Below are 26,118 nucleotides of genomic sequence, written 5' to 3' on the forward strand. Positions count from 1 at the left end.
TACTGCAAATTTTCCTCACAATTGCTGTAAGTGTTGCTAGTTGTAAAAGGAGTTTTTCTAAATAAAATCTGATTAAGAATTACCTACATTACTATGAAATAGACTTCGCCAATGTCATCAACGATTTTGCTAACAACAAAGCAAGAAAAATAACATTTTAGAATTTTGAAATTAAAGTTTTACTTCAAAACTAAACATAGTGTTTTAATTTATTTCCATATAGTCGTTTTGACTTTTTGTAGTATCTTTGGTGTGTATTGAGAGGGGCGGCAATAGCTCTAGCTATGTCACTGAGGAGATGGATGCTGTTATAAAGAAATAAGCTTTGTATTACTGCAACCTCAGTATTCTAGGTGTACCTACTCACTAATGAGACCTCAAAAAAGGTCGAAACCGGTCTGGGTAGTGACCTTCTCCCATAATGTACAACAGCATACATCTCCTAGGAGTTGTGTTTTACATTATGGAAAATACTAAGGACAGTGATTGGAGCTTGCTCCACTTTTACTAAGAGTTGCCCCAGCATGTACCACCTGTTGGCTTACACTTGGACTAGCCAAACTTTTATAGTTTTCTATTTTTGGCATGAAACTCTTAGATAGATTTTCTATCTTTGAGTTTCTTATTCGGTAAATGATGTTGGATTCGATATCTACTTAATTTGAATAAATTTACTTCGCTGAAGTGAAGCCTATTGGCTCTTTATCTCAGTAATTTATTAGTGCACTTTTTGACGACTCGTACAGTAAAGAAATAAGCTTTGTATTACTGTAACCTCAGTATTCTAGGTCTACCTCAAAAAAGGTCGAAACCGGTCTGGGTAGTGACCTTCTCCCATAATATATAACAGCATACATCTCCTAGGAGTTGTGTTTTACATTATGGGAAAATACTAAGGACAGTGATTGGATCTTACTCCACCTTTACTATGAGTTGCCCCAGCATGTACCACCTGTTGGCTTACGCTTGGACTCGCCGAACTTTTATAGTTTTCTATTTTGGCATGAAACTCTTTGATAGATTTACTATCTTTAAGTTTCTTATTCGGCTAAGAAATAATGTTGGATTCAATATCCACTTAATTTGAATAAATTTACTTCGCTGAAGAGAAGCCTATTGGCTCTTTATCTCGGTAATAATAATTTTCATTTTTCCTTAAGCTCCTGATGTCGGTGACGGGAACCGAACCCAGCACACTCCTTTTCCAGGCATATGGTTGCAAAGCGCATAGCTACTAGGCTAACTGCGCAGACTCTCTCTCTCTCTCTCTCTCTCTCACACACACACACACACACACACACACACACACACACACACACACACACACACAGTCTAAGCTTTGAAAATATATATCTGTTTGTAGACAATGAAACTACTGGAGGATAATAAAAAAAATTCTGAATTGATATCGCTTTAGCAGAATTTGAATAAGCTCATTTTTGTGAGAAGATTAGAAGGATAACAATTCAACTTTGGCAAGAGGAAATTAAATGCAGCTTACTATACTCCATCAAACTGCACTTCAGGAGATGAAGCAAGTGAGAGATCTAGGGCTATAATGTTCCCCTATACTATAGCCCTAGATCTCTCACTTGCTTCATCTCCTGAAGTGCAGTTTGATGGAGTATAGTAAACTGCATTTAATTTCCTCTGCAAACAGCTGCAAAAGTCATCTCTGGAAAGTGTATAAGTGTGCTGTGAACAAGAGAATAAAGAAACTGTTTCTTTGCCTGGAGAATGTGAGTGAGTGGAATGTGTTGCCAAAGTGCAGTTATTGTGCCAAAATATAATACTTATCACACTTCACAGGGGAACAACAGCTGCAAAAGTCATCCAGAGGATTGCTTTCATAATGAAAAACATAATTACAAGCAATAATAAGAATGTGACTGTGCCATTGCACAGTCAACTCTCAGTAGGGAAACTCATAAGGACCACAAGAATAAATAACTACAGTGAATTTCTTTTAGCATAGCATTGTGTCTATGGTTCTTTGGTCAGGACTTTTCATGGTGTTTACTATAGTGCAACTGTATAAAGCATTATTCAGATTGCACTTAGAATGCACTGTGCAGATATGATCTCCTGAAAATTATAATAAAAGGAAATAGAGCAGCTCCAAATAGAAGAAATTAAGACCATATAAAGGACTGTGGAATGCTCAGTACTCAGTATAAAAAATAGATTAATGAATGTGGTTTGAAGAGGTTTGGCAGATATAAGCTAAAGAGAAAATATGACTGAACTTATTTTAAACTGGTGAGAGGCATTTATTAGATAGATGTAATGAAGTCACCATGTAAGGGTAGTGGGTGATTGGAGGACAAGAAGTGATCTCTGGAAAGTGTATAAGTGTGCTGTGAACAAGAGAATAAAGAAGCTGTTTCTTTGCCTGGAGTATGTGAGTGAGTGGAGTGTGTTGCCAAAGTGCAGTTGTTGTGCCAATATATAATACTTATCACACTTCATGAAGATAAAGTGTGACAGTTATGATATAAAATAAGATACTGTCTGTGATAAGTTCAGTGGATCCACTGGAGGATTGGAAATATTAATAAATTTATTAGAAATAACAGAAAGATTCATCTAATCATTAAGCATTGTCCAACAAAATCATATGGTCTGTTTATGTTTCATTTCAAACTGTTTTCTTTTCACAAGGCAATGTTAAGTTATAATCAGTACTACTAAATTCTTGTATGTAGAAAAAGACAGCAAATGTGATTTATACAGTTTTAGGTATGTCTTGAAATAGTCTGCTTCAAGGTAAATTTAAAGTACAAGAGTAAAAGCAAATTTCAAATATAATCTCATTTTTGTAGACAGGCTTATACATTGGTTATGCATTATTAAATCACTTAAGGAATTGACAACATAGATATGAATATAAATTAAATTACACGTTAATAAATATTTCCGATATTTCGGCAACGTCACGTTGCCATCTCCAAAAGGAACTTACAAAAAAAAAGGCATGTGCACGTAGGCACTACAACACAGTAACTGAGAATGAAGAGATGAAGCTATTGTTCTCCTAAAAGTCCTGATGGTGCCCTCTAGCGGGCTAAGTAGTGTTCTTGGCCATTGGGCTGAAGGTCTGCTGATGTAAGCCTCCCAAATTTGGGGCAGTCGCATACAACCAAATTTGTTGAGGTTTGGAGAGTTTCTTAGGGCTGAGGCTGATTCCATAAATAGTCTTTCGAATTTGTATTTGCTACGGTGTATTACTGTAGCTTTCTTCCACCGTATCGTGGCGTGTATCCAGAGCATGGTCTGCAAGACCAGAATGGCTGTACTTGTGAAAACGGATGTAGTCCTTGTGTTCCAAAATTCTGATATTCGCTGTCCTGCCTGTTTGGCTAAAGTAAGACAGTTTACAGCTGCAAGGGACCTGGTATATACACCAGGTAGGTCTAGGGGAAGTGGTTGGTCTTTACTGGAGCGGATAAGGGATGCCAAAAACATGACTTGACCTCTTGTTACAGACCATGCAGAAAATTGGCATCCCTTATCTGCTCCACTAAAGACCAACCACTTCCCCTAGACCTACTTGATGTATATCAGGTCCCTTGCAGCTGTAAACTGTCTTACTTCAGCCAAACAGGCAGGACAGCGAATATCAGAATTTCAGAACACAAGGACTACATCTGTTTTCACAAGTACAGCCATTCTGGTCTTGCAGACCATGCTCTGGATACACGCCACAGAATATGGTGGAAGAAAGCTACAGTAATACACCGTAGCAAATACAAATTCGAAAGACTATTTATGGAATCAGCCTCAGCCCTAAGAAACTCTCCAACCCTCAACAAATTTGGTTGTATGAGACTACCCCAAATTTGGAAGGCTTACATCAGCAGACCTTCAGCCCAACGGCCAAGAACACCTACTTAGCCTGCTAGGAGGACACCATCAGGACTTTTAGGAGAACAATAGCTTCATCCCTTCATTCTCAGTTACAGTGTTGTAGTGCCTACGTGCACATGCCTTTTTTGTAAGTTCCTTTTGAAGATGGCAACATGATTGCTGAAATATCGGAAATATTTATTAAAGTGTAATTTAATTTATATTCGTATCTACATTGTCAATTCCTTAAGTAATTTAGTAATAAATAATCTCATTTTATTTATGGACTGTTCTGTATTGAAATATATGATCCAATTAACCACTCCACCCTGTCATAGTGAATGAAATATAACAACCACATTAAATTTTATATTAATGCTACTTCAGTGGTATATCAGTTTTGTGGAAAGTAAGATGGTTAAGAGACAAAAGATTTAAAAAAGAAAAAAATCATTCTGAAAGCTAGGTGGGTTTAACTTGACCATTCTTGCCACAACAGAAGCAGAAGGTGGAGAAAACATTTGCTTCTCAAACTAAAGAAAGAAAACAAAAGAAAACTAAACCAAAGAAAACACTCACACACTAAAGAAAGCAAACCTAGAGTATACATTTGAATTGGGGGGGGGGGGGGGGTTCGATCCTGAGATTACCTGTTTGGAATAACTACTCCCAAAAGTAGATTCATTAAAAATAGTTTCTGGACCTCCTTGGTAACATGCTTTCAGAGGACTTTCTAAAAATACGATTGTACAGAAAAAAACACTACACTCACCACCTATACTTAATTATGGAAAGAAAAAAATAGCTTTCCTTCACAATAAAAGAAAATCCAGTAACTGCTTGATTATACAATCATGCTGACAAATCAAATACCAGAAGTCAGTTGTCATGCTAACTCATTTAATGATTGGTTAACTGAATATTTGGTTGTTAGAAAGAATACTGATAATCAAGCTATCACTGTAGTGATTTCATACATTAATAACACACTCAATTAGGTTTCTGATTTCAATTACAGTATATTTCTATTAATACAGAACTCCATAATAAAGTTCAATAATGTCTTATAAACAATGCACAAACAGACTAAAAGGTGTTATGGTAAATTTCTGCATTTGGAACTGGTTATCAATCATGCCCACCACCATTTCTTCTAAACATACAATAACACAAGCACCAGCTGCCACCAGCAACAGCATCCTTTTACAGTTGAATTTCTGACTCATCAATCTGCTACTCCAATTCCTCTTTCATTTTTCTACCTCAGTTCTCTGGAACAGCTTGTTAATGTCTTCTTTGTCTTTATCTGCACCTTTTATTATATTTAATTCTTAAACATTAAACTTTTCAAGCATATACTCTACTGACAATAACTTACATTCACTACATACAGCAGTACGATTACTCTTATAGTAAATACCTATTCAACTATATCATGAATATTTATACTAGCTAAGCACAAATTGATTTGGAACTAAACACATAATGTGAATTGTCCAGAAGTATTTCTAAATATCTTTATAAGTACTTACGATGAGTTAAATATCACATACTATTTTCATTCAGTACAGATTCTTTTGTCTACATGATAGCATCTCTTTTCTTCTGGCTGTATGCCTGTTCTTTCTTTGCTGCCATTTTCTGTCTTCTGTCATTAATATACTTTAACTTTCGAATTCCATTACCCGGCAATGTGGTGGCCTCAGTTGTTTCTCCAATGAGCTCTCTGTGGCGACTTGCTGACCTTCTAACATGAGATGCTTCGGCAACAGACAATTGACTTCACATGGCGATGGACCCAGGGAAGGAACAGGACTAGAAAAACTCTAAGATGCTCTCCTTCGAGAAGCGAGAGCTTATATAGGCTCCGACTTCAAATAGCACACATGCACATGGTTCAAGATTTCCATATTTGGAAATGTGCTAACATCGGGACATGATAAAATCACATTTCATGCAATACATATTTGATTAGCACAGTTTGGTAATAAAATTATTACATGCATGGAATTTTAGTACTTTTACACACAATGACAATTCCATTTTTTTTTTTCTTTAGACAAAACTTGTAAAAAAACATGACACACCATTAATCATTTGAGATTCTACAAGCCTTCCACTTGCATTGAGCTCTTCAAAAAAAATATCAACAGATTACAACTTATACAGTATTTATTTGCTAACAGGCCTTGCAGAGTCTCATGAGTTTAAAAAAAAAAATGTGCATGTGTGTATTTTGAAAATTTCTTTCATTTAATATTTGACTTAATTCTATTTCTTTATATGCTATTCCTCTTACGTTCCAGTTTGCTATATATATTTTATTTTGTCGTTTCCATTTTACCTTTTCCATTCCAGGGTTGTTTTCCATAGATTCATTTCAGTTACCCTTCTCTGTTGGCTTAAAAGTAGATTAATGTTCTCCATGTCAGGTGACTAGTCTGGCAATGGATAGTCCAGTGGTAGGGCTGCTACCTTAAAGCTTCTGAACTAGCCTTCTTACAAATTTAAACCCATAGGAGGAATAAGGTATATTGTAGGGGAAAGAGTAGATTATAGAGGGGACATAGATATAGGCCAGAAATTAAATGACCCCATAGCCCTCGAGTACTCTAATAGCCTAAGGGTGATAAAATAAGAGTAGGATGATAAGGCCTTATAGGAAAGATTAAAGTGAGTGGATCTTCCTCAAAGCAGAAGAAGAAAAGGATAGATCCAGCTAGGGTACCATTGGAGTGCTACTTCCCTTTACAATCAAGATGATTGCCCCTTATGGCCCTGTTGGTCCACAAGTCCTTATTCAATATATTCGGACCACCCCATCATATCTGGTGGATCCCCTATCTGCCACCCAGGGGACGTGTTCTCTAGAAGTTATAGGATCCCCCGAAAGCCTTAAATTACAAACCTCTTAAGAGGTTCAATGATGACTTCTAAACTGGAACAAGCCACTCTAGGCCTAAATCCTTAACAAGCATGATGAGGATATATATATATATATATATATATATATATATATATACACACAGGGCTTTTTTCTAAATATAAGTTTACCAGAACTCTACCATTTCATCTCATAACACGAGAAAATCGAAACATACCAGACCTTTGAAGCTCTCGTCTTTTACTTTTGACAAATGGATATCATATATCATCATCATCAATTACCTGCCATGTACCCTCAAGGGGTGTACAGGATATGATAAAATTACATGAAAAAATTACATCATTACTAACTTCCTATCTACAATTTTCCTCCAAATCGGTCTGTTACTTGTCAAGACTCCAACATTATCAGATCTTATATTTATATCGTTTAAGGCACTTTGTACCATATCAATCCACCTATATCTTGGTCTTCCTCTGGGTCGTTTTGCTGCCAACCTGGCAGAGAACACTTGTTTTTCTAATCTTTTCTCTCCCATTCTATTTAAGTGACCATACCACCTGAGATTCGCGTTGTTAATGCATTCCTGGATGCTGACAATGTCAAGTTCTTTCCTAATATCCTCGTTTTTAATATGATATTTCCATTGATGCCATCTGTTCACACCTCTAATCTTTCTCAGGGCTCTCATATCTGCGGTCTCTAGTCTTTGGTCAAGTGTTTTACTTCTGACCCAGCTCTCAGATCCATAAGTTAAAACTGGTTTGAACACTGTCTTGTATACAGCTAATTTAGTGTTCCGACTAATTTCTCTCTTATTCCATATGAATTTATTCAATTGACTTCCCACCATACCAGCTTTGTTGATTCTGTTGTCTATTTCTATATTCAATTTACCATCTTCAGTAAAAATCGTGCCTAAGTAGCTGAAATGTTTTACTTGTTCCACAGGTTCTCCATTCACAACACAGTTGACATTTTCAATGATTCTGCCTATTTTCATCGTCTTTGTCTTTTTATTGCTGACCTTCATACCATATCTATTACAACAGTTATTCAATTTAGTCAGAGAATCTACTTGTAGCAGATTTATTTAGAAGTATAACATCATCCTCATAAAGTTGACATTAACATCTCCAATTTTGATATCCTGTTTAATACCACTTTCCTTCATAATGTGATCCATATAGATAATGAATAACAGAGGGGATAATGTACATCCTTGTCTCATACCAGATTTAAAATTAAACCATCTTCCTGTACTTCCTTCAATTCTAACTGCTGACTTACAACTCAAATAAAGACTAAGTATTGCTTGATATAATGCCCCATTGACACCATATAACTTTAGCGTACTGAATAACTTCTCTCTTGGCACCTTGTCATATGCCTTGTCCAAATCAACAAAACTTAAATACAGATCTTTGTTATATTCCCATGCTTTCTCGACTATTTGTCGTAAAGTGAAGATCTGATCTTGAGAGCCTCTATTTGGCCTGAATCTAGCTTGTTCTTCACCAAGCTTTTCTTCCACAATTCTTCTCAATCATTTCTCAAGTATACTTGCATAGATTTTGCCAGGAACACTTAGTAGGGAAATACCTCTGTAATTCTCACATTCAGTTTTATTTCCCTCTTTATATATAGGTACTATGAGAGCTCTGCTCCAATCATCAGGAATTCGTCCCTCTGTCCAGGCTTTCTGAACTATGCAGTGCAGCCACTGTAAGACTTTTATACCACCATACTTCAGCATTTCTGGTCGAATATCATCCACTCCTGCTGCCTTTCAACATTTTAAGCCTTTGATGGCTTTTTCTACTTCAAGTATGGATATATATTCCTGACTGTATGCCTGTTGAGTGTTTTTTACCACTGTGCTGTCATCACTGCTTGTTTCATTTAGCAAATTTTGAGAAGTAATTACTCCATACTTCAAGGATATCCTTTTCTTCCATTTTCATGTCACCTTTATCATCTCGAACTCCTTTTACAGCACTCTTTCCTCCATTTCTAAGCTTCTTCAACAACCTCCAGAATATTTTACCACCTTCTTGATATTTATTTTCTATATTCTTGCCAAAGTCCTCCCATGACTTTTGTTTAGCTAGTTTTACACAGTGTTTAGCATTCTTGCATTTGTCTCTGTATTCTTTAAGAGCACAAGCTGAGTTATTTGCCAGGAACTTTTGATATGCTTTCTTCTTTTCCTTTACTGCCTCTTTAACTTCCTGTGTCCATCATGGAGTTCTAATTTTTCTATCCTTGCAGACAACTTCACCACATGCCTCTCTAGCTGAGTCAATCAGGGCTTTCTTCAAAGCTTGCCACTGAATATCCAAGGTCTGATTCCTGTTCTCAAACTCTTTCATTTTTCCTTCAATAATCTTTGTGTATTTTAGTCTATAGTTGACATCTGAGAGCTGCTCAACTTTTATTCGCTTTAACACTTTCTTACATGTTATTCTTTTCAATATGAAATTCAATTTTATCCTGCTCAAGACTAAATAGTGATCACCTCCAATTTCAAATCCTCTTTACACTCTGGTGTCCTGCACCAGTGGGGAAAACATCACTATCAACAATAACATAGTCAATGAGACTTTTCTTATTCCTCGCCTCTTCTCTCCATGTGAATTTGTGCACATTTTTATGTTGGAACATGGTGTTAGTATTAACCAGTCCATGTCCTGAGCAGAAATCCAACAGATATTTGCTATTATTATTAGCTTTGCTCTTTTCTCCAAATTTTCCCAAAATATTTTTGTATGTCTCACAATCATTTCCTACTCTGCTATTTAGATCCCCAACAAGGACCAACTTTTCCTTTTTCATTGTATCAGTTGCTTTTTCTAAAGCCTCAAAAAATTCCTCCGCTTCCACAGTAGAACCTTCTGTGGAACTATAGGCACAAATAAGTCTCACTGTCCAGTTCCCCATTCTGATATTTGCCCACATTACTCTACTTGAGACTGACTGCCATTCAAGAAGATTAGCCTCCTATTTTGTGTTGAATACTATGGCTACTCCTTCTTTTGCTCGATTGCCATTGCCTGAATATAACATTTTGTATTTATTGCTCAGAAAGATCTCACCAGTTTTGGTCTTTTTTGTTTCAGTCACCCCTATTATGTCAATCTGGTACTTATCTAATTCCTCAGCTAGTTCCATTTCTTTGCCATTCAGACTTCTTATATTGATAGTACCGATCTTTAACTCTAGTGCTGTTGAGTTGGGGTGTGTTTTCAGATTTGTTTCAATAGCTGACTTTTCGCTGTTCGCCCTGGTTCCCTGGTGAAAACAACGGGGGCCTTGTTTTACTGGGCAATGCCCCAGCCAGCATGAAATTTTGTCATGTTGTACCATCATTTTTTATTTTGGTTTTACCAATAAGAATACAATTTGGTCGGCTAAATCCCAAATTGCCAGCCCATCCTCGTTCGTTCAGTATCAAAGTAGATACCTAACAGGGTGCACCACGAGAAGGTGAGGATTGGACATTAGGTCAGAAGCCCTGATCGGTTCTCCGCATTCCTTTAAAGGCTATGTGGAGGTCTCCTCTCAGCTATACAGCTTTGATCCTTAAACACCCAGGATATTATATATATATTAAATGGAAATAAAACCTTAAACATTAAAGCAAAGGTGAAAAAAAGCTTAAAAAATACCTTCATTTTCACAATAGCTTCCAAATTGGGCTCATCACACTGGTGTTGCCATTTTCATGAGTTCGTTCCTTACTCTTCGTGCCTGTTGCTAGATATCTGCCTTTCAGGAACCAGGAAATAACATATGGTAAGGATTGAAAAACAGGCAGAGGAGGCCCAACCAGCTTGATGAACATCAGTGTACTCACGGTCTTCATTTGTAGAGAAGCTCTTGTCGGTGTGATAATCAGGTTCAGCTGGGAAAAGCCACGCTCATATTCAGCAGTAGAAATGGGGATGCTGTTAATAGTGTTTATTAACTGCAATAGTGCAGAGGCATTTTCTTCTCTGTCAGGAATTCACAAAAACAACCTGTCGTTCTGGAATTCTTAGCCTCTTACACAAACTCTCCACTTCAGTCTCACCGAAAGTAACATTCCTTTCAGCATCATTTGGCCAACATTCTGGATACAACACTTTTGTCCATTCTGGAATTTGCATCTCTTCTGCAGATAGAAGGCAATTTTCTATTCCAAATTTCCAATTTATTTACATTTGTTGATTGACTGGTTACCTTCTTCTCCAAAGTCACTCCTTTAGAGTTCAGATTTTCAACTGTTTGTACAGCTTCACAATAAAAGGCCTACCATTGACTTTCCTGTCTTCAAACAGCCGAATCTGCCTTGATATACTGCTATGAGCTTTGTAGAGTGTAATATCCCTTGCTTGCAGTTCAACACTAAGCTCTGACAATTCTTGGAGGGCATCACACATCAATCCAAGATCAAAACAAAATCAACACTTGTTATTTTCTTCAAAAGGCCTTCATACATTACTCTTTCAGACTTGTCCCTGCTTTCATCTTGTTTTGCTGCTGTAAAATGAGCCACAAGTGCTTCATAATCTTTCCACACCACGGAAACACTTCTAAAACTAGAAACCACCCAACGTGTACTTAAAACTCTTCCAATTTTGAAGATTTCCTTGTCAAGATCTTCAGCTACTTCGCCTAGTTCTCTGACATTTTTGGGTGACTAGTGATAGATACAGTGAAGTTCGTCAAGAAATGACTCGAAGTGGTTGATTTGTTCTGGGAAGTCTTTTTTTACAACATCACCAACAGAGAGTTCGAGTCTATGGTTGGCACAATGCCAAACCAAAATGTGATGATAACATTCCTTAATCAAAGCCACTACTCCTTTTTTTTCATACCCAACATCACAGCTGTTCCATCACAGGCAATGGTAAAGATTTTTCTTCAAATAATCATCATTATTTGATTATAATGAATTGGGGTTTCCCAATTCATTAAGGGTATTCATCAAGCTATGGAAAATACCTTGTGCAGATACATTTTCTAACTATACAATGTCAATAAAAATACTTGTGTGTTGATCCATATCAGGTAGCTTGTGCGTACATATATTATTAATGATGACAACTGGCTCTAATAGTGGTGCTTTCATCAATCAAAAAAGAAATCTCACAGTTTGACTATTATTTTTTAAAAAGGATTTTTTAATTCAGTTCCAATATGATTTGTTATATTCATACAAGCTTTGTAGAATGTAGAATTCAACGCATGTCACTGCCATTCAATTCTTGGAGATCAATTTCTGATTCAAAGTCATTGAAAGCCTGGGTTTTCTTTGCAACTTTATATGCTGTTCTGAAGATTCTACAAGTGACTTCTTTCTCATGTTCAAATGCTTTTGAATGAGCTACCTTCAGTTTTCCTTCTTTTGCAGATTCTATAATTTTAGCGGCAGCAATGTGAGCTGAACTGTTCTTATGATTGTGAATTTTTTTTACGTAGTGAAATCATTTGCTCTTTTTTATTCCTACCATAATGAGAAATTTGAATATTTGCCCATGGCTTTGAAATATTCATACCCTGCTTATTCCTTTCTACTCCCAAACTTGCGACTTCCTTATATATTTTACAGCCAATGTTTTTGTTCTCCACCAATAGCCATTCATGTTTGTTGCAAAAATCAGCTTTTTGGTCTAGAGTCCAACAGTTGGCCAGATCTTCTTGTGTATCTTTCCTCGTCATAGTCGTCGTTGTAGCAACCGTAGCAGCCACATGTTTTATCCCTCCAGTTTTTGTATCACTGTCCATTTGGTCTGTTTTTGCCCTATCACTACACTTACTGTTCTTGAGCTTTAACTTTTTAGTTGCGGGAGCGGAAGAGAAAAATTGTATTTTACTATTCATCACGTAAAACTTCTATGAAACACATTAACCTCACTCACTCACATTGTAAAAGTGTGACTCTACTTGCGTAGAGAACGTCTGCTTGTATGCTTGTTCACATAGAAGTTTCGCTTCCAGTTACTACCGTAACTTTCGGCCGACTATCGATTCTAATCGAGAACTTCTATCTTCGAGGTTCAGTGTCAACAACACAAGATGGAAGCACTAGATTGGATGAACCAAAGATGATCCTTGATTTACTTTATCAGCAACCATAATGGAGGCAGTCCAAGTTTTGAAATACTTATAAAATATGTATTTATGGACCCATTAAAGTCCTAAAAGTTTACTGGAATGTGTTCTGGATCATTCCATCTCAAAAAAAAAAAGCCCTGTATATATATATATATATATATATATATATACACACATATTACATTATAAAGGCAAGTTGAAAATATTCCATTCAGCTATTCACTTTATGCAGATGATGATATACTCTTAAATATATCAAGTCTCCTAAACCAAATAATAGATATAATAAATTTGGCATGAAAATCGGTAATAAAAAAAAACAAATACTAAGAAAATGGGGAGGATTGTGGAAAAAATCAACTGTATTCTCAATGGATAATCAAGAAAACAACTTAAAATATTGCAGTTACATACAAATTTTTAGTGAAGATTTAAAATTAAACATGGAAATAAACAGAACCAGCACAAATTGATATGGTAGAGAGGCAACTGAATAAATATATATGGAGCAAGAAAGAAATCAGCCAGAATTATAAAACAGAACTCTGATTTTAAACAGAGGCATAAAAGAAGAGTTCAAAACAATTTTAACTTCTGGATCTCAGAGTTGGATTAAAAATAAAACAGTTGATCAAGGGTAGTGACTATATGAGAGTTTTAACAAAAATTAGGAGAGTAAACAGACAGCATAAATGACAAAATTATGACACTACTCTCACATTGTTAAGAATATGAGATTAGTGCAAAGCTAAGGCACAGCTCCTTAAACAAAATTGGAGAGGAAAGGTTAGCTTCTTTTACATTGCAGCCTATGAGAAACAAATAATGCTTAATTAATAGAGATTTTCTGTTAGAGAAGTGCTTTAGAGGAGCATATGTTACAAGTTGTTGAAAGTTTTTTACTTGATTATATTATAAATTAAAAATGCGAGGAAATTATATACTTGATTTAATCCATTATCCAAGTGTAAGCAAACAAAGTTTGTTTCTTTCTTTTAAGTAAGTGGTGATCATGTGTGTTCATTTGTCCCTATAAATTTAGGGACACAAAAACACATGTTGAAAAGATTATTTTATTAATTATTAATAAAATAACACTTCACGTTTCGACCCCTGTATCAAGGTCATCATCAGAAGGATACATGCGTATAAAGGAACCAAGCTACATACATGCTCTAGCATAAAATAAAAATAAAATTTTAAAAAATAAATAAATATTTTAAAAAAAATTAATTAAAAAATAAATAAATTAAAAAAAAAAGAAAAAATACAACTACAATAAACTGTTAAAGTCCTCATGTATTAATATTCTTCTGGATTTGTACAGTTCTGATTATTATAATATAATTTCCTTCGGTTACTGTTGAATGTTAAAAACATTCTCCTTCTCGGTCTACCGCAAACCTACACACACAGGCCAATACATACACAAAAATTCTTACCACCACCCAACACAAAAACTAGGTGTCATAAGCACCCTTAAACACAGAGCTGAATCTATTTGTTCTAATGAACAAGCTCTAAACCAGGAATACAAGATCATCAACCAAACATTTATAAAAAATGGTTACAGTAGTGATCAGCATTCATTTTTGAAACTATGGATTCTACAACTGTGTTAAAATAACTCTTTTTATTATCCCGAAGTTTCAATCATCATATCAAGATTATCATCTGGAGCATACATAAATATACAAGACACGCTGCGTTACATTTTAAACCATATGCTAGAGAAACAATGATTTGATCATATGCTACTCACTGGCATTACCTCTAGTGAAAAAAAAAAAAAAACATCAAGCTAGATTTAATTTATGATTACATGAATAAACATTCTTGCTTACAGATGGTTTTCCTTCCAGTAACATTGATGTCCTATTTCTATTAATTAATTCTAATAAATCATTAATTATAATAATTAATTAATTATTAATTAAAATAAATGTTGGATTCTAATTATGTAGAAAATAGAATAAATGTTGTTTGATTCAGAATCCAACATGACTTTCCGTCACAAGAACTATATTTGTAAATATTATTTGATGTAAATAACATAAATTATAATTGATATCATATAACTACCTTAATTATGTCAAATATTTAATTGCTTAATCAAAGAAATGTTTTAATGGTAAATAGATTCTGTATTAAATATTATTAAGCTGTTTTATTTATTATTTTGTCAATATTGTAAGAACTTATATTTGTAATTTAACTACGCATTTATTGGAATGCAAATATTCTATTTATTCTTTTCATGAAAGTTAAAGTTATGTAATAACTGAATGTAGTTATATAACCTAATGTAACATTCGCGAGAATGTTTACGTCTATCGGTTGTCATAGAGACGCGTGGAAATAAACGAGCGCGTGTGAAGGGAGCGTTTGTAGAGGAGAAGAGAAAATAGATACGGAGTAGTAAGTAGGGAGTCGGAAGGGAACTTTGGAACTATAAGGTAGCAAGGAAGTAAACTAAAGAAGTAGTAGTAATTAAAAGATTCCTAAGAATAGGAGTTGAGTAGATATTTTTTTTATAAGTGAATCTTATAGTTGGCTGAAAGCAAAATCAGCCGTAGTAATAAAAGAAAATTATTGCCGTAATCGGATAATTAGAGAACTGGACATTCAACGAAGAATTCTGAATAAATCCAGTCAGTCTACAATTACGACTTATTTCTATACTACGAAAAAAGGAATTGTACAGAGTTAAACTAGCTGATGAATGAAAAATAAGAATAATTAATGTACCTTATAGTTGTTATCTGGAGTTTTTGAAGCGCGACTAGTAATGTTTTAGTTATTTAGTGTCTCGCAAGTGTGATAAATACAATTTGAAAGTGTGCTCACAAAATATTGGAAGTACTGAAGATTATTTCTGGTAAGGACAGTCATATTAGTTTATTTCAGTGTATGAAGATTTAAGTATTAGTTCCGTTGCGCTGTTTCTAACATTAACTGTAGCATACCATCGAGGCTGAGAGTTGAAAATATAGACATTGAAATGATATCTGCCATGGTTAGTGCCTGTTATGAGTCAATCGTAGAGTGTAGTTGAGAGATACAAGGAAACTGATTAATTAAGAATTTCTATTGTAATAAGTTAGGTATAGGAACTTTGTGATTCTGAAACTGTGAATTTGTATGTGAAAGTTTGGAAGATTGGATTAATATGAATGACTTGATTTGATATGCTAACTTGACTGGTTTGTCATATTTAGAAGTGGAATTTATGTAATTGTTATATAACCATATATTAAATGTTTTGTTTGTTAATTTAAATATTGTGTTTGCCTGAATTTCTTTTTACTGCACCGTTCACAAAAATTCGGATCTAGTGGGAATCCCAGAAGGAAAGAAAATAAATACCATCGGCCTGAATGAGTGAAAAGACTGCTAACTAATTTTGAATTAATCCTACTAATTCATATAGACTTATCTAAGGATAGAGTGGCACAGTATAATAGAAATTTCTCTACCCTTAGATCAGTGATTAATTTGCAATTAGTTTTCCTTTATTTTATGAAAGTGACTTTTAGCAAGATGGCGGATTCGAACGTCAAGAGAACACGTCACGACAGTGATGTCCTATTTCTATTAATAAAAATTGTTATTTTTGATTTAAAAAAAAAAAAATATTTATAAATTACAACATGAATAAACATTCTTTCTTATAGATTTTTTCTTTAACAGTGATGTCCTATTTTTTAGTATTAAAATTGTTATTTTAGATTTAGGATCCTGGATTTTCTAGTCCTGTTTATAGTTGTTCTTAGACAGGAAGGATTCATGGGACAAATATATGCCTTCCATATATATGGGATTTTTAGACCATCATTATTCTTTAGATTAGGGTGGTTGATAATGATCTCACAAGTAAGTCAAGTTTGCGCCTGCAATTAGTGTAAGTCTGGGTGACCCACAAAGTAGTGCAAGTCTTAGGCAACTCGTGGTAAAGGTGGAATGAGTTGTCCCAGTCATGAAAGATACTTCGGGTGCAAACTTTGTTTGCTTACACTTGGATAATGGATTAAACCAAGTATATAATTTCTTGGTATCTTTAATTTATAATATAACCAAGTGAAAAACTTTAAACAATATCTATCTCTAATCCAGAGTATTTTAATAATAAAGTGTGATGCCTTTTAGCCAATCATATAGGAAAATATGACTTCTGCATTACTTCAACCTTGGTATCTCACCTCTGGGTCTGGCTCCCACTGATGAGACCTCAATAAAGGTTGAAATCGGTCTGGGTAGTGACCCTTCCCATAATGCATAGCATTATACATGTCCACAAGGAGATGTGTTTTGCATTATGGGATATTAAGGCAAGTGATGTGAAGTCATACCAGCTTTGCCACAAGTTGCCCCAGTCCTGAAAGATACTTCAGGTGTAAACTTTGTTTGCTTACACTTGGATAATGGATTAAACCAAATATATAATTTTTTGGTATCTTTAATTTATGTTACAAGTTCTTGTTAAGTAAGACTTAATTATTCCATATTTTGAGATGGATAATGTGCAAAAGGCTAGAGCACATGGCTTCCTTAAATAATTTAATAAAAATGTAGAAACAGAACCTTTAGTTTACTCTCGAATACTTCTTGTGATTCCTTTTTGAAGGTAAATTCAATTTGGAGATGACAAATACTGACTTTTGTGTAGAAATAATTGCAATTTGTGATCATATGTTTGTTTCTATACAGCAAAAATGTCAAAAGTATTTGATCTACGGTGATGGTTTTAAATGTGCAGATGTTAAGTTTTTTCTAAATACTCCAAAAAAAAAAAAAAAATAGTTTGCCAGAATAGGGTACAATGGACTGCCCTTCAAGTTGTTTATAAAGCATATTATTCAAAGTGAAATGTCTAGTGTTAAATAAATATGAATAGATATTCATTGTATCAGTTCAGAAAATCTGGAGACAAATATTCCAGAATGTCAGCCAGAGGTATATTAGTAAAGATGGAGGTGATGTCAAAACCTAACATGATATTAGAAGGCACAAAGCTTAAGTCTTCAATTTTGGGGAGAAAACCTGAAATATTTGTGATGTATGAAATTGAATGATCCGTGTAAAGGCAAAGAATGCTAGACATGAATTACGATTCTGCTGGAAATCCTATTTGAAGAATCATCAAATTACAATATCGTTCCCATTCCTTTATGTAAGTATAGTATACTGCACAGATTTGAAGCCACCGAATAATAGAAATAACATCATTATATTACTATACATAAGAAACTACCTACCAAATTGTGTAAGCCTATATTCTGAGGTAGTCCTAATCCACTAATATTGACACTTGTTGGTATGTTTCCAGGGGGTGAAAGTGCCTCATTAGATGACCTGTTTAACCCAGTTGAGCCTTTTGTTGATAATGTGGAATCACTAGAAACAGGAGGACTATTTGCTGCTAGATAGATAAAACTTTAATTTAGTTCAATAATATAATATCTCTGTTTCTCAATGAAATAAACAGGCTGCAAAAATTTTAAAAGTACTGGTTTTTGGTAATACTTTAATCCATTATCTAGAATTATTTAATATGCCTTGGTTATATGTATATAAATTTTTGAAATGTTTTGGTCACATCCAATATAAACAGATTAGTATTATTCTCCTACATCAGAACTCTCTTTTTTTTTTCATTATGTGAATCACACTCATGAAAAATCATAAACCTATTGTGTATTTTTTTATTTTTTGTTGTTATTCTTCTTTATTACCATGGAAGAACTAAGGATTATATAACCCAGGAACCATGTACTAGAGACCAAACATGGTCTCAAAACTTACAGTGAATGGGCAAAGATGAAAGGAGACATGATTCAATAATTAGTACTATACTTAATTATCATATTAAATACCCCAGGAAAATTTTTCTCATAAAAAATGCAACTCCTCATACAGTGAACATATCAATGCATACTGAAGCAGATCTACAGCCTTTCTAATCAACAAACTTGCATTATATGCAAGTTTGTTGATTAGAAAGTTGTTTAGTTGTGTTTGCAAGTGCACATTTGCATTTATTAGCTTCATGCCCCTCCAACTGTCCAATTAAAACAAACTGAGAATGGATCGATAGAGAATAGATGAAACTTTTCATCTGTTCTCTCACTTTTTCCCTCAGTAGAGTGCTCTTTGCACTTCTGAAGATGATGCCCCATCGAAACAGCTCATACACTGTAATCATGTAACATCATTTTTATTCGTTCATTCTTTTCAAGTTTCCACAGTATTCACATTATTCCTTTTCTGGTGTTTTAATTTTTGCCCGCATATTTTTAACGCTTCATGTTTAATTTTTACATATATGAACATATATGAATTATATTCGTGTTTAATGCTTATGTAATTTATTATTTCATGGTTGTTCGATTTCTTATGCTTCTAAACAATTTATCAATGATAGTATTATCTTAGTTACATTCCAAGTTATAAATTTCAAAGTTATGAAGATAGACACATGAATAACTCTAGGTCAATTCCAAGGTATGTGTTTCAAAAAGTGTATATCTGTCATAATAGTTTTACTCATTAAATCACAACTAAAATCACAAAATTACACGTCAGCACATTCAAAAATTGGGGGTGGGGGTACTTCTTAGCAAAATAAGCATGCTAAGTTATATTAATAAATATAAGGATTTGAGTATTTTAGTTAATAGACAATTTAACTGGCCCATTTCTATTATATTTGATATTTAATCACCAAGATTTTTAATGACTGTCAAGAAAATAAAAGGTATTTTCATCAAGAAAAGACTAACTAAACATTTAGAGGAATTGTATCATGACAGTTAAGAAATAATTTATGATATAATGCAATATGTTTGGTTATAACTGTTCACCCAATTTGAAGTTTATCATAAAATATTATTACCAGAACCACTTACATTTAATTTTAACATCTTTATTTGCAAAAATATTCAGCTAAGGTTCATAGACATTGTCAATACAATTATAGGAAACCACTAAAAATAAAAATTCAATTGAAAGCATGTAATATTATGTGCACTATCGGCTGCAGGAGAATTTGAATGGAGCTATGGAGCAGATAGAGAATTAATAACTGCACTTTGGAGTGGAATGCTAGGGCTATCCCGGACAGTGGTGGTCTGGAAGATAGGATAGTAAAAAAAGACTCAGAAGTAGTACAGCAAAGAATATAGGCAGGAAAAATAAAAAATACAGGAAAAAAAGAAAAGTAGCAGCAAAAACACATATGTTTTTCTGCTGCACTATGTAAATGGTTCTGTTGACCTCTCCAAGAATAATGCCACTGAAGAAATAACTAACAATGGAAGAGTATTGAATTTAGATGAAATACACTGCAACTGTTTGCAATAACACAGCAGTTGTTTCCATAATTTTTTTTAATAATAAATACTGGTCACCATGTAACCATGAAGGGAGGTGTTTGTAAATTAATTGAATTGCATTCAGAGACTTAGTAATGATGATTTTAACACTTAGATGGTCAGCATGCATATGAAGATGCAAATGGCACAAACTGCAAAGCAGAGTGTAGGTGGAAGAGATATGTAAAATAATTTGATGCAATGTTCCACATTTTAAAAATGCTCAAACAACTTATAGATGTTGATCCTAACATTGAGTGAAGCATGCAATTCTGTCAACACTTAAAGAAATTTTTCACCTGCTACCATCAATTGTATGCGCAGAAAAAGAAAAAAAGATGGTACAAACTGTCCTGTGAAAATATTTATCAAACAAACATACGTAGTTTTCTGTTGCAAGTAATCAACTTCTAATTATTCAATTATTTTTATTCACCTTTACAGTTATAGTCAAATTAAAAAATGGTAAAAACATGTGGTTTAAAAAAAATTCAGCAAATATTTTGAGTCTATGAACCAATTATAATTTTTTTACATTGAATATCATATATAATTAATGCAATTTCATTTAATGTGGTGTTAACTGCATTTATCAAGAGATTACTGTATTTGATTTTAGTGATGATAGTTGTTCACAACTTTGCTTGCTTTTCAAAATTTTATGAATGTTTTTTTCTCTTCAATGAGATGCTAATGTTTACCCGGATGAAAACTAGATGGTGATTAGTTATTTCAAATCTGCATGTTCTTGTATCCTAAACCAGCATGAAGTTATTAATGTCAACAATAACTGATATAACTATTTATTGATTCTTTTCGGGTGGATTGCCCAATTTTTATGTTGGAACATGTCAGTAAAGACAAGTTCACGAGCACATATATTCAATTATTATCGGATCTGCCTTTTCTCCAAATTTTCTCATGACATTCTTAATTTAACATGAAAAATACTGGAATAAAAATATACATAGTTATTTCCAAGCCTCCATGCAGTCAGAAGATTGACTCTGAGATACCACACAAGTAACTCATTTTAACTATTTGGGATCACTGAAGATCTAAATTATATGAAAACAATAAATCATGGAATAGGTTTAGGTTGGTCTGTCATAGGAAAGCTAAATAAAGTTTGGAATAGTAATAAAATAAGTACACAGCTGAAACTATGGGGAAGGAAATGAAATTTATACACCTACTGAGAGATAATTACTTGAGGCAGCATGTGTTTTTGTTCACTTAATGAAAATGAGTTCATAAATGCAAGTAGACAGTCCTCTTCTTTAGCAGAATAACATTATATCTTATCTCATCCCAAACACATTTGGAGCTGTATTCACTCTAGCAATGGTTTTCACTCATTCACTATTCTCCATGCAAAAAACATACACAGTGTGTCCATTAAGTAATGAGATTGATTTTTTACAGGACAGCTCTTTGAATAAAAGTAACAAATATGTTTATAGCTTTGACTGCTGGAGTGAGTTGGAATCGCAGGTGCAACTTTCGAGTTGGGTGACGCAGAGGTTTTAGTGTGACAACCATTGAAGTAAGAAAGTGTGAGTAGAGCATGTCAGAAGTTGCATCATGGAGCAAAGAGCTGTGATAAAATTTCACTGCAAATTAGGAAAAACTGCTACAGAAGTACCAACCTAAAAAAAAAATTATGACAATGTTTGAACTGTGCACAGGTGTTACACTGATTTTCAATGTTTAAAGAGAGGAGGAAATCCCTGGAGGATGAAACTGGCTGTCCATAGCATGGTGCTATGGACAGCCAGTTTCTGCACAGACAAATGGAAATGTGGTGAAAGCTAGGGATATTGCTTCCCACGACAGGTGAATAACACTAGGCTATTCGCTGTACAGCTTGATGTCAGTAAGGAAATGGTCAGTGTAATCTTAGAAAGAGAATTGCAGAAGAGGAGGATTTCGAGGTTTGTGCCGCAAATGTTGACACATGAATAGAGAGAGCATGGGGTTGCATGTTGTCAAAATTTCATCCATGCAGTTGATCAAGATCATGATGTGTTGCAAAGAATTGTCACCAGTGATGAAAGGTGATGTTTTCATTTTGAACCGGAAACAAAACACCAGAGCATGGAATGTCTTCTCCCCTGGCAGAAGAAAGTCAGGTTGCAAAAATCATGTCTCAAGAGACAATAGACATTTTTTTTTTTTTTTTTTTTTTTTTTTGATGTTGCTGGAATTTTCCACTGCAAATTTGTTCCTGAGGGAAACACAGTGAATGGTCAGTATTATTTAGGAGTAATGCAAAGTCACCATGTCCACATGGGACATGTCAGGAAAGAACTGTTCTGCAACAACAATTGATTTCTGTTGCATGACAATGCACCCACACACTGTGCACTGTCAGTGAAGCAGTTTCTGGATTCAAAGTCAATCTATGCGATCAAATATCCTCCCCCCCCCATTCTCCAGATTTGGCTCCTGCTGACTTTTTCCTCTTCCCAAAGATGAAGTGTGCTTTGAAAGGGGAGAGCTACAGTGAAGCTGAGGACATACAGCACATTGTGACCCAGACAATGAAGGAGGTTCCCATTCAGGACTTCCACCATGCCTTTAAATACCTGTATGACAGATGTAAACATTATGTGGAGTTGGAGAGAGATGATTTCTGTATAATTGACAATTCCAAATATAGTTCATTTTGATATAATGATTGTCTCATTACTTAATGGGCACATTGTGTAGTGTTATTCATTTCTTTACTAACATGTATGCAGCTTCCAGAGATGGTTTTCTCTCCCACAACCATTACTCTATGAAATATTTCTCCTGCGTTTATGTAACGAGTTTCGCTCACCAATTTATATGTTTTGATTATATTACCCCCTCTTCCCCTCTCCTCCTACATGCTAAGATAGACAACTGTGTGAAATATATTTTCTCAATCTATCCCCATATTCAATATTCTACAGTGCTGAGACAATCACAGTAACTCACTGACTGGAGTTTGCTCTCTCTTTCTCACATTTCCTTTATCACCAAGACACATTACCAGTCATATGCACAGAAATCCAGGTATCAAATGACAACACTATATACAAAGTTATTATCATCTACTTATCTCTACTTGTCAGTGTCCTTAGCAATATACCAGCAATTTTCTGATTAACCTTCAAAACTTTTGCAATGTATCTCCTGGACTACAACTATCTAACAATACCCCTCAGATCTTTTATCTCCTCCACTTCATGAAGCAAGATGGATGTGAGAGATCAAATACTTTAATACAATACACCTCATTCCATCATCTATGGTTAAAGTGAAAGATTTCATATGTAATGACATTTCATATGAATGGCATCCTGATTCATCTGTCCATAGCACTAATCTATTCAAATTCTCTTGTAACATCACACAGATCTGTCATTGCTTTTCAAATTTAACACCATCAGCAAAAAAATGAATATGTCTGCCTTCAAACAGGAAATTATATCATTGATATCATCATCATCAAAGGCTTGATATGTCCCCTCAAGAGGTGAATGTAGAGAATACTATGATAGTACTATATGAGAAGTTTACATTATCAGTAATTTACATTGCTGGTGGGGTGCTTAAGGGTCAAAGCTGTAAAACTGAGAGGAGACCTCCACATAGCTTTTAAAGGAATGTGGAGAACTGACCAGGGCTTCTGGCCTAATGTCCAATCCTCACCTTCTCATGGTGCATCCTGTTGGGTATCTACCTGGATACCGAATGAACGAGGATGGGCTGGCAATATGGGATTTAGCCGACCAAATTGTATTCTTATTGGCTTAAACCAAAATATAGAATGATGATACAACATGACAGAATTTCATGCCAGCTGAGGCGTCACCCGGCTAAACAAGACCCTGTTGTTTTTACCACGGAACCAGGGCAAACAGTGAAAAGTCAGCTACTGGAACAAATCCTAAAACCCACCACAACTCACTATTACCAAAGTTCAAGATTGGTACTATTAACATAAGAAGCCTGAATGGCAAAGAAATGGAGCTAGCCGAGGAACTCGATATGTAACAGATTGACATAATAGGGGTGATTGAAACATAAAAGACAAAAACTGGTGAGATCTTTCTGAGCAATAAATACAAAATGTTATATTCAGGCATTGACAATAAAGGAAAAGAAGGAGTAGCCATAGTATTCAACGCTAAATATGAGGCTAATCTTTTTGAGTGGCAGGCCATATCAAGTAGAGTGATGAGGGCAAATATCAAAATGGGGAACTGGACAATGAGACTTATTTGTGCCTATGGTCCAACAGAAGGTTCTACTAAGGTAGTAGAGAAATTTTTTGATGCTTTAGAAAAAGCAACTGACACAATGAAAAAGGAAAAGTTGATCCTTGTTGGGGATCTAAATAGCAGAGTGGGAAATGATTGTCAGAGTATGGGAAAATTTCGAGAAAAGAGCAAAGCTAATAATAGTGGCAAATACCTGTTAGATTTCTGCTCAGTACATGGACTGGTTATTACTAACACAATGTTCCAACATAAAAATGTGCACAAATTCACATAGAGAAAAGAGGCAAGGAATAAGAAAAGTCTCATTGACAATTTTATTGTTGATAGTAATATTTTCTTTCTGGTGGAGGACACCAGAGTGTACACAGGATTTGAAAGTGATCATCATTTAGTCTTGAGCAGGATAAAATTCAATTTCATACTGAAAAGTAGAACAAGTAAAAAAAAACTTAAAGTGAATAAAAGTTGAGCAGCTCTCAGATGTGAATTGTAGACTAAAATACATAAACATCAATCAAGAAAAAAATGAGGGTTTGAGAACAGGAACCAAACCTTGGAGATTCAGTGGCAAGCCATAAAGAAAACTGATTGATTCAGCCAGACAGGCATGTGATTAGGTTGTCTGTAAGGATAGAAAAATCAGAACTCAATGGTGAACACAGGAAATTAAACAGGCAGTGAAAGAAAAGAAGAAAGCATATCAAAAGTTCCTGGCAAATAAGTCAGTTTGTGCTCTTAGAAAATACAGAGAGCTAAACATTTTGTAAAATTAGCTAAACAAAACATATGGGAAGACTTCGGTAAGAACATAGAAAATAAATATTAAGAAGGTGGCAAATATTCTGGAGGTTGTTGAAGAAGCTCAGAAATGGAGGAAAGAGTGCTAAAGGGAATTAGAGTTGATAGAGGTGACATGAAAACAGGAGAAATAGATATCCTTGAAGTATGGAGTAATTACTTCGAAAAATTGCTAAATGAAACAAGCAGTGATGACAGCACAGTTGTAAAAAAACACTCAACAGGCATGCAGTCAGGAATACATATCCATACTTGAAGTAGAAAAAGCCATCAAAAGCCTGAAATGTGGAAAGGCAGCAGGAATAGATGATATTTGATCAGAAATACTCAAGCATGGAGGTATAAAAGTCTTACAGTGACAGCACTGCATAGTTAAGAAGGCCTGGAGAGAGGGACGAATTCCGGATGATTGGAGTAGAGCTCTCATAGGACCCATATATAAAAAGGGAAATAAAATTGAATGTGAGAATTACAGAGGTATTTCTCTACTGAGTGTTTCTGGCAAGATATATGCACGTATAGTTGAGAAACGGTTGAGAAGGATTATGGAAGAGAACTTGGTGAAGCACAGGCCGGATTCAGGCTAAATAGAGGCTGTCGGGACCAGATTTTCACTTTATGACAAATAGTTGAGAAATCATGACAAAATAACAAAGATCTGTATTTAAGTTTTGTAGATCTGGAAAAGGCATATGACAAAGTGCCAAGAGAGAAGCTATTCAAAACGCTACAGTTATATGGTGTCAATGGGGCATTATATCAAGTAATACTTGGTCTTTATTTGAGATGTAAGTTAGCAGTTAGAATTGAAGGAAGATCAGGAAGATGGTTTAATGTTAAATCTGGTGTCATTATCCCCTCTGTT

General features: G+C 34.7%; 1 protein-coding gene across 7 annotated transcripts in view; it reads right to left on the bottom strand.

Annotated features, from left to right (window-relative positions):
- The window catches only part of Spt20 (transcription factor Spt20 homolog), a 444,696-nt gene that overhangs the window by 84,255 nt on the left and 334,323 nt on the right, over nucleotides 1–26,118 (bottom strand). For 6 of the 7 annotated variants that reach the window (XM_090405995.1, XM_090405992.1, XM_090405994.1 and 3 more), the window contains exon 19: nucleotides 18,088–18,251. In XM_090405995.1, the coding sequence (XP_090262121.1) occupies nucleotides 18,088–18,251 (164 nt within the window). The remainder of the gene's footprint in view (nucleotides 1–18,087; nucleotides 18,252–26,118) is intronic. The other variant, XM_090405996.1, reaches the window with a different exon arrangement.

The sequence above is a fragment of the Typopeltis vanoorti genome, chromosome 16 (genome assembly GCF_054136105.1).
Source record: "Typopeltis vanoorti isolate ZY-2024b chromosome 16, IOZ_Tvanoo_1.0, whole genome shotgun sequence".
NCBI lineage: Eukaryota > Metazoa > Arthropoda > Arachnida > Uropygi > Thelyphonidae > Typopeltis > Typopeltis vanoorti.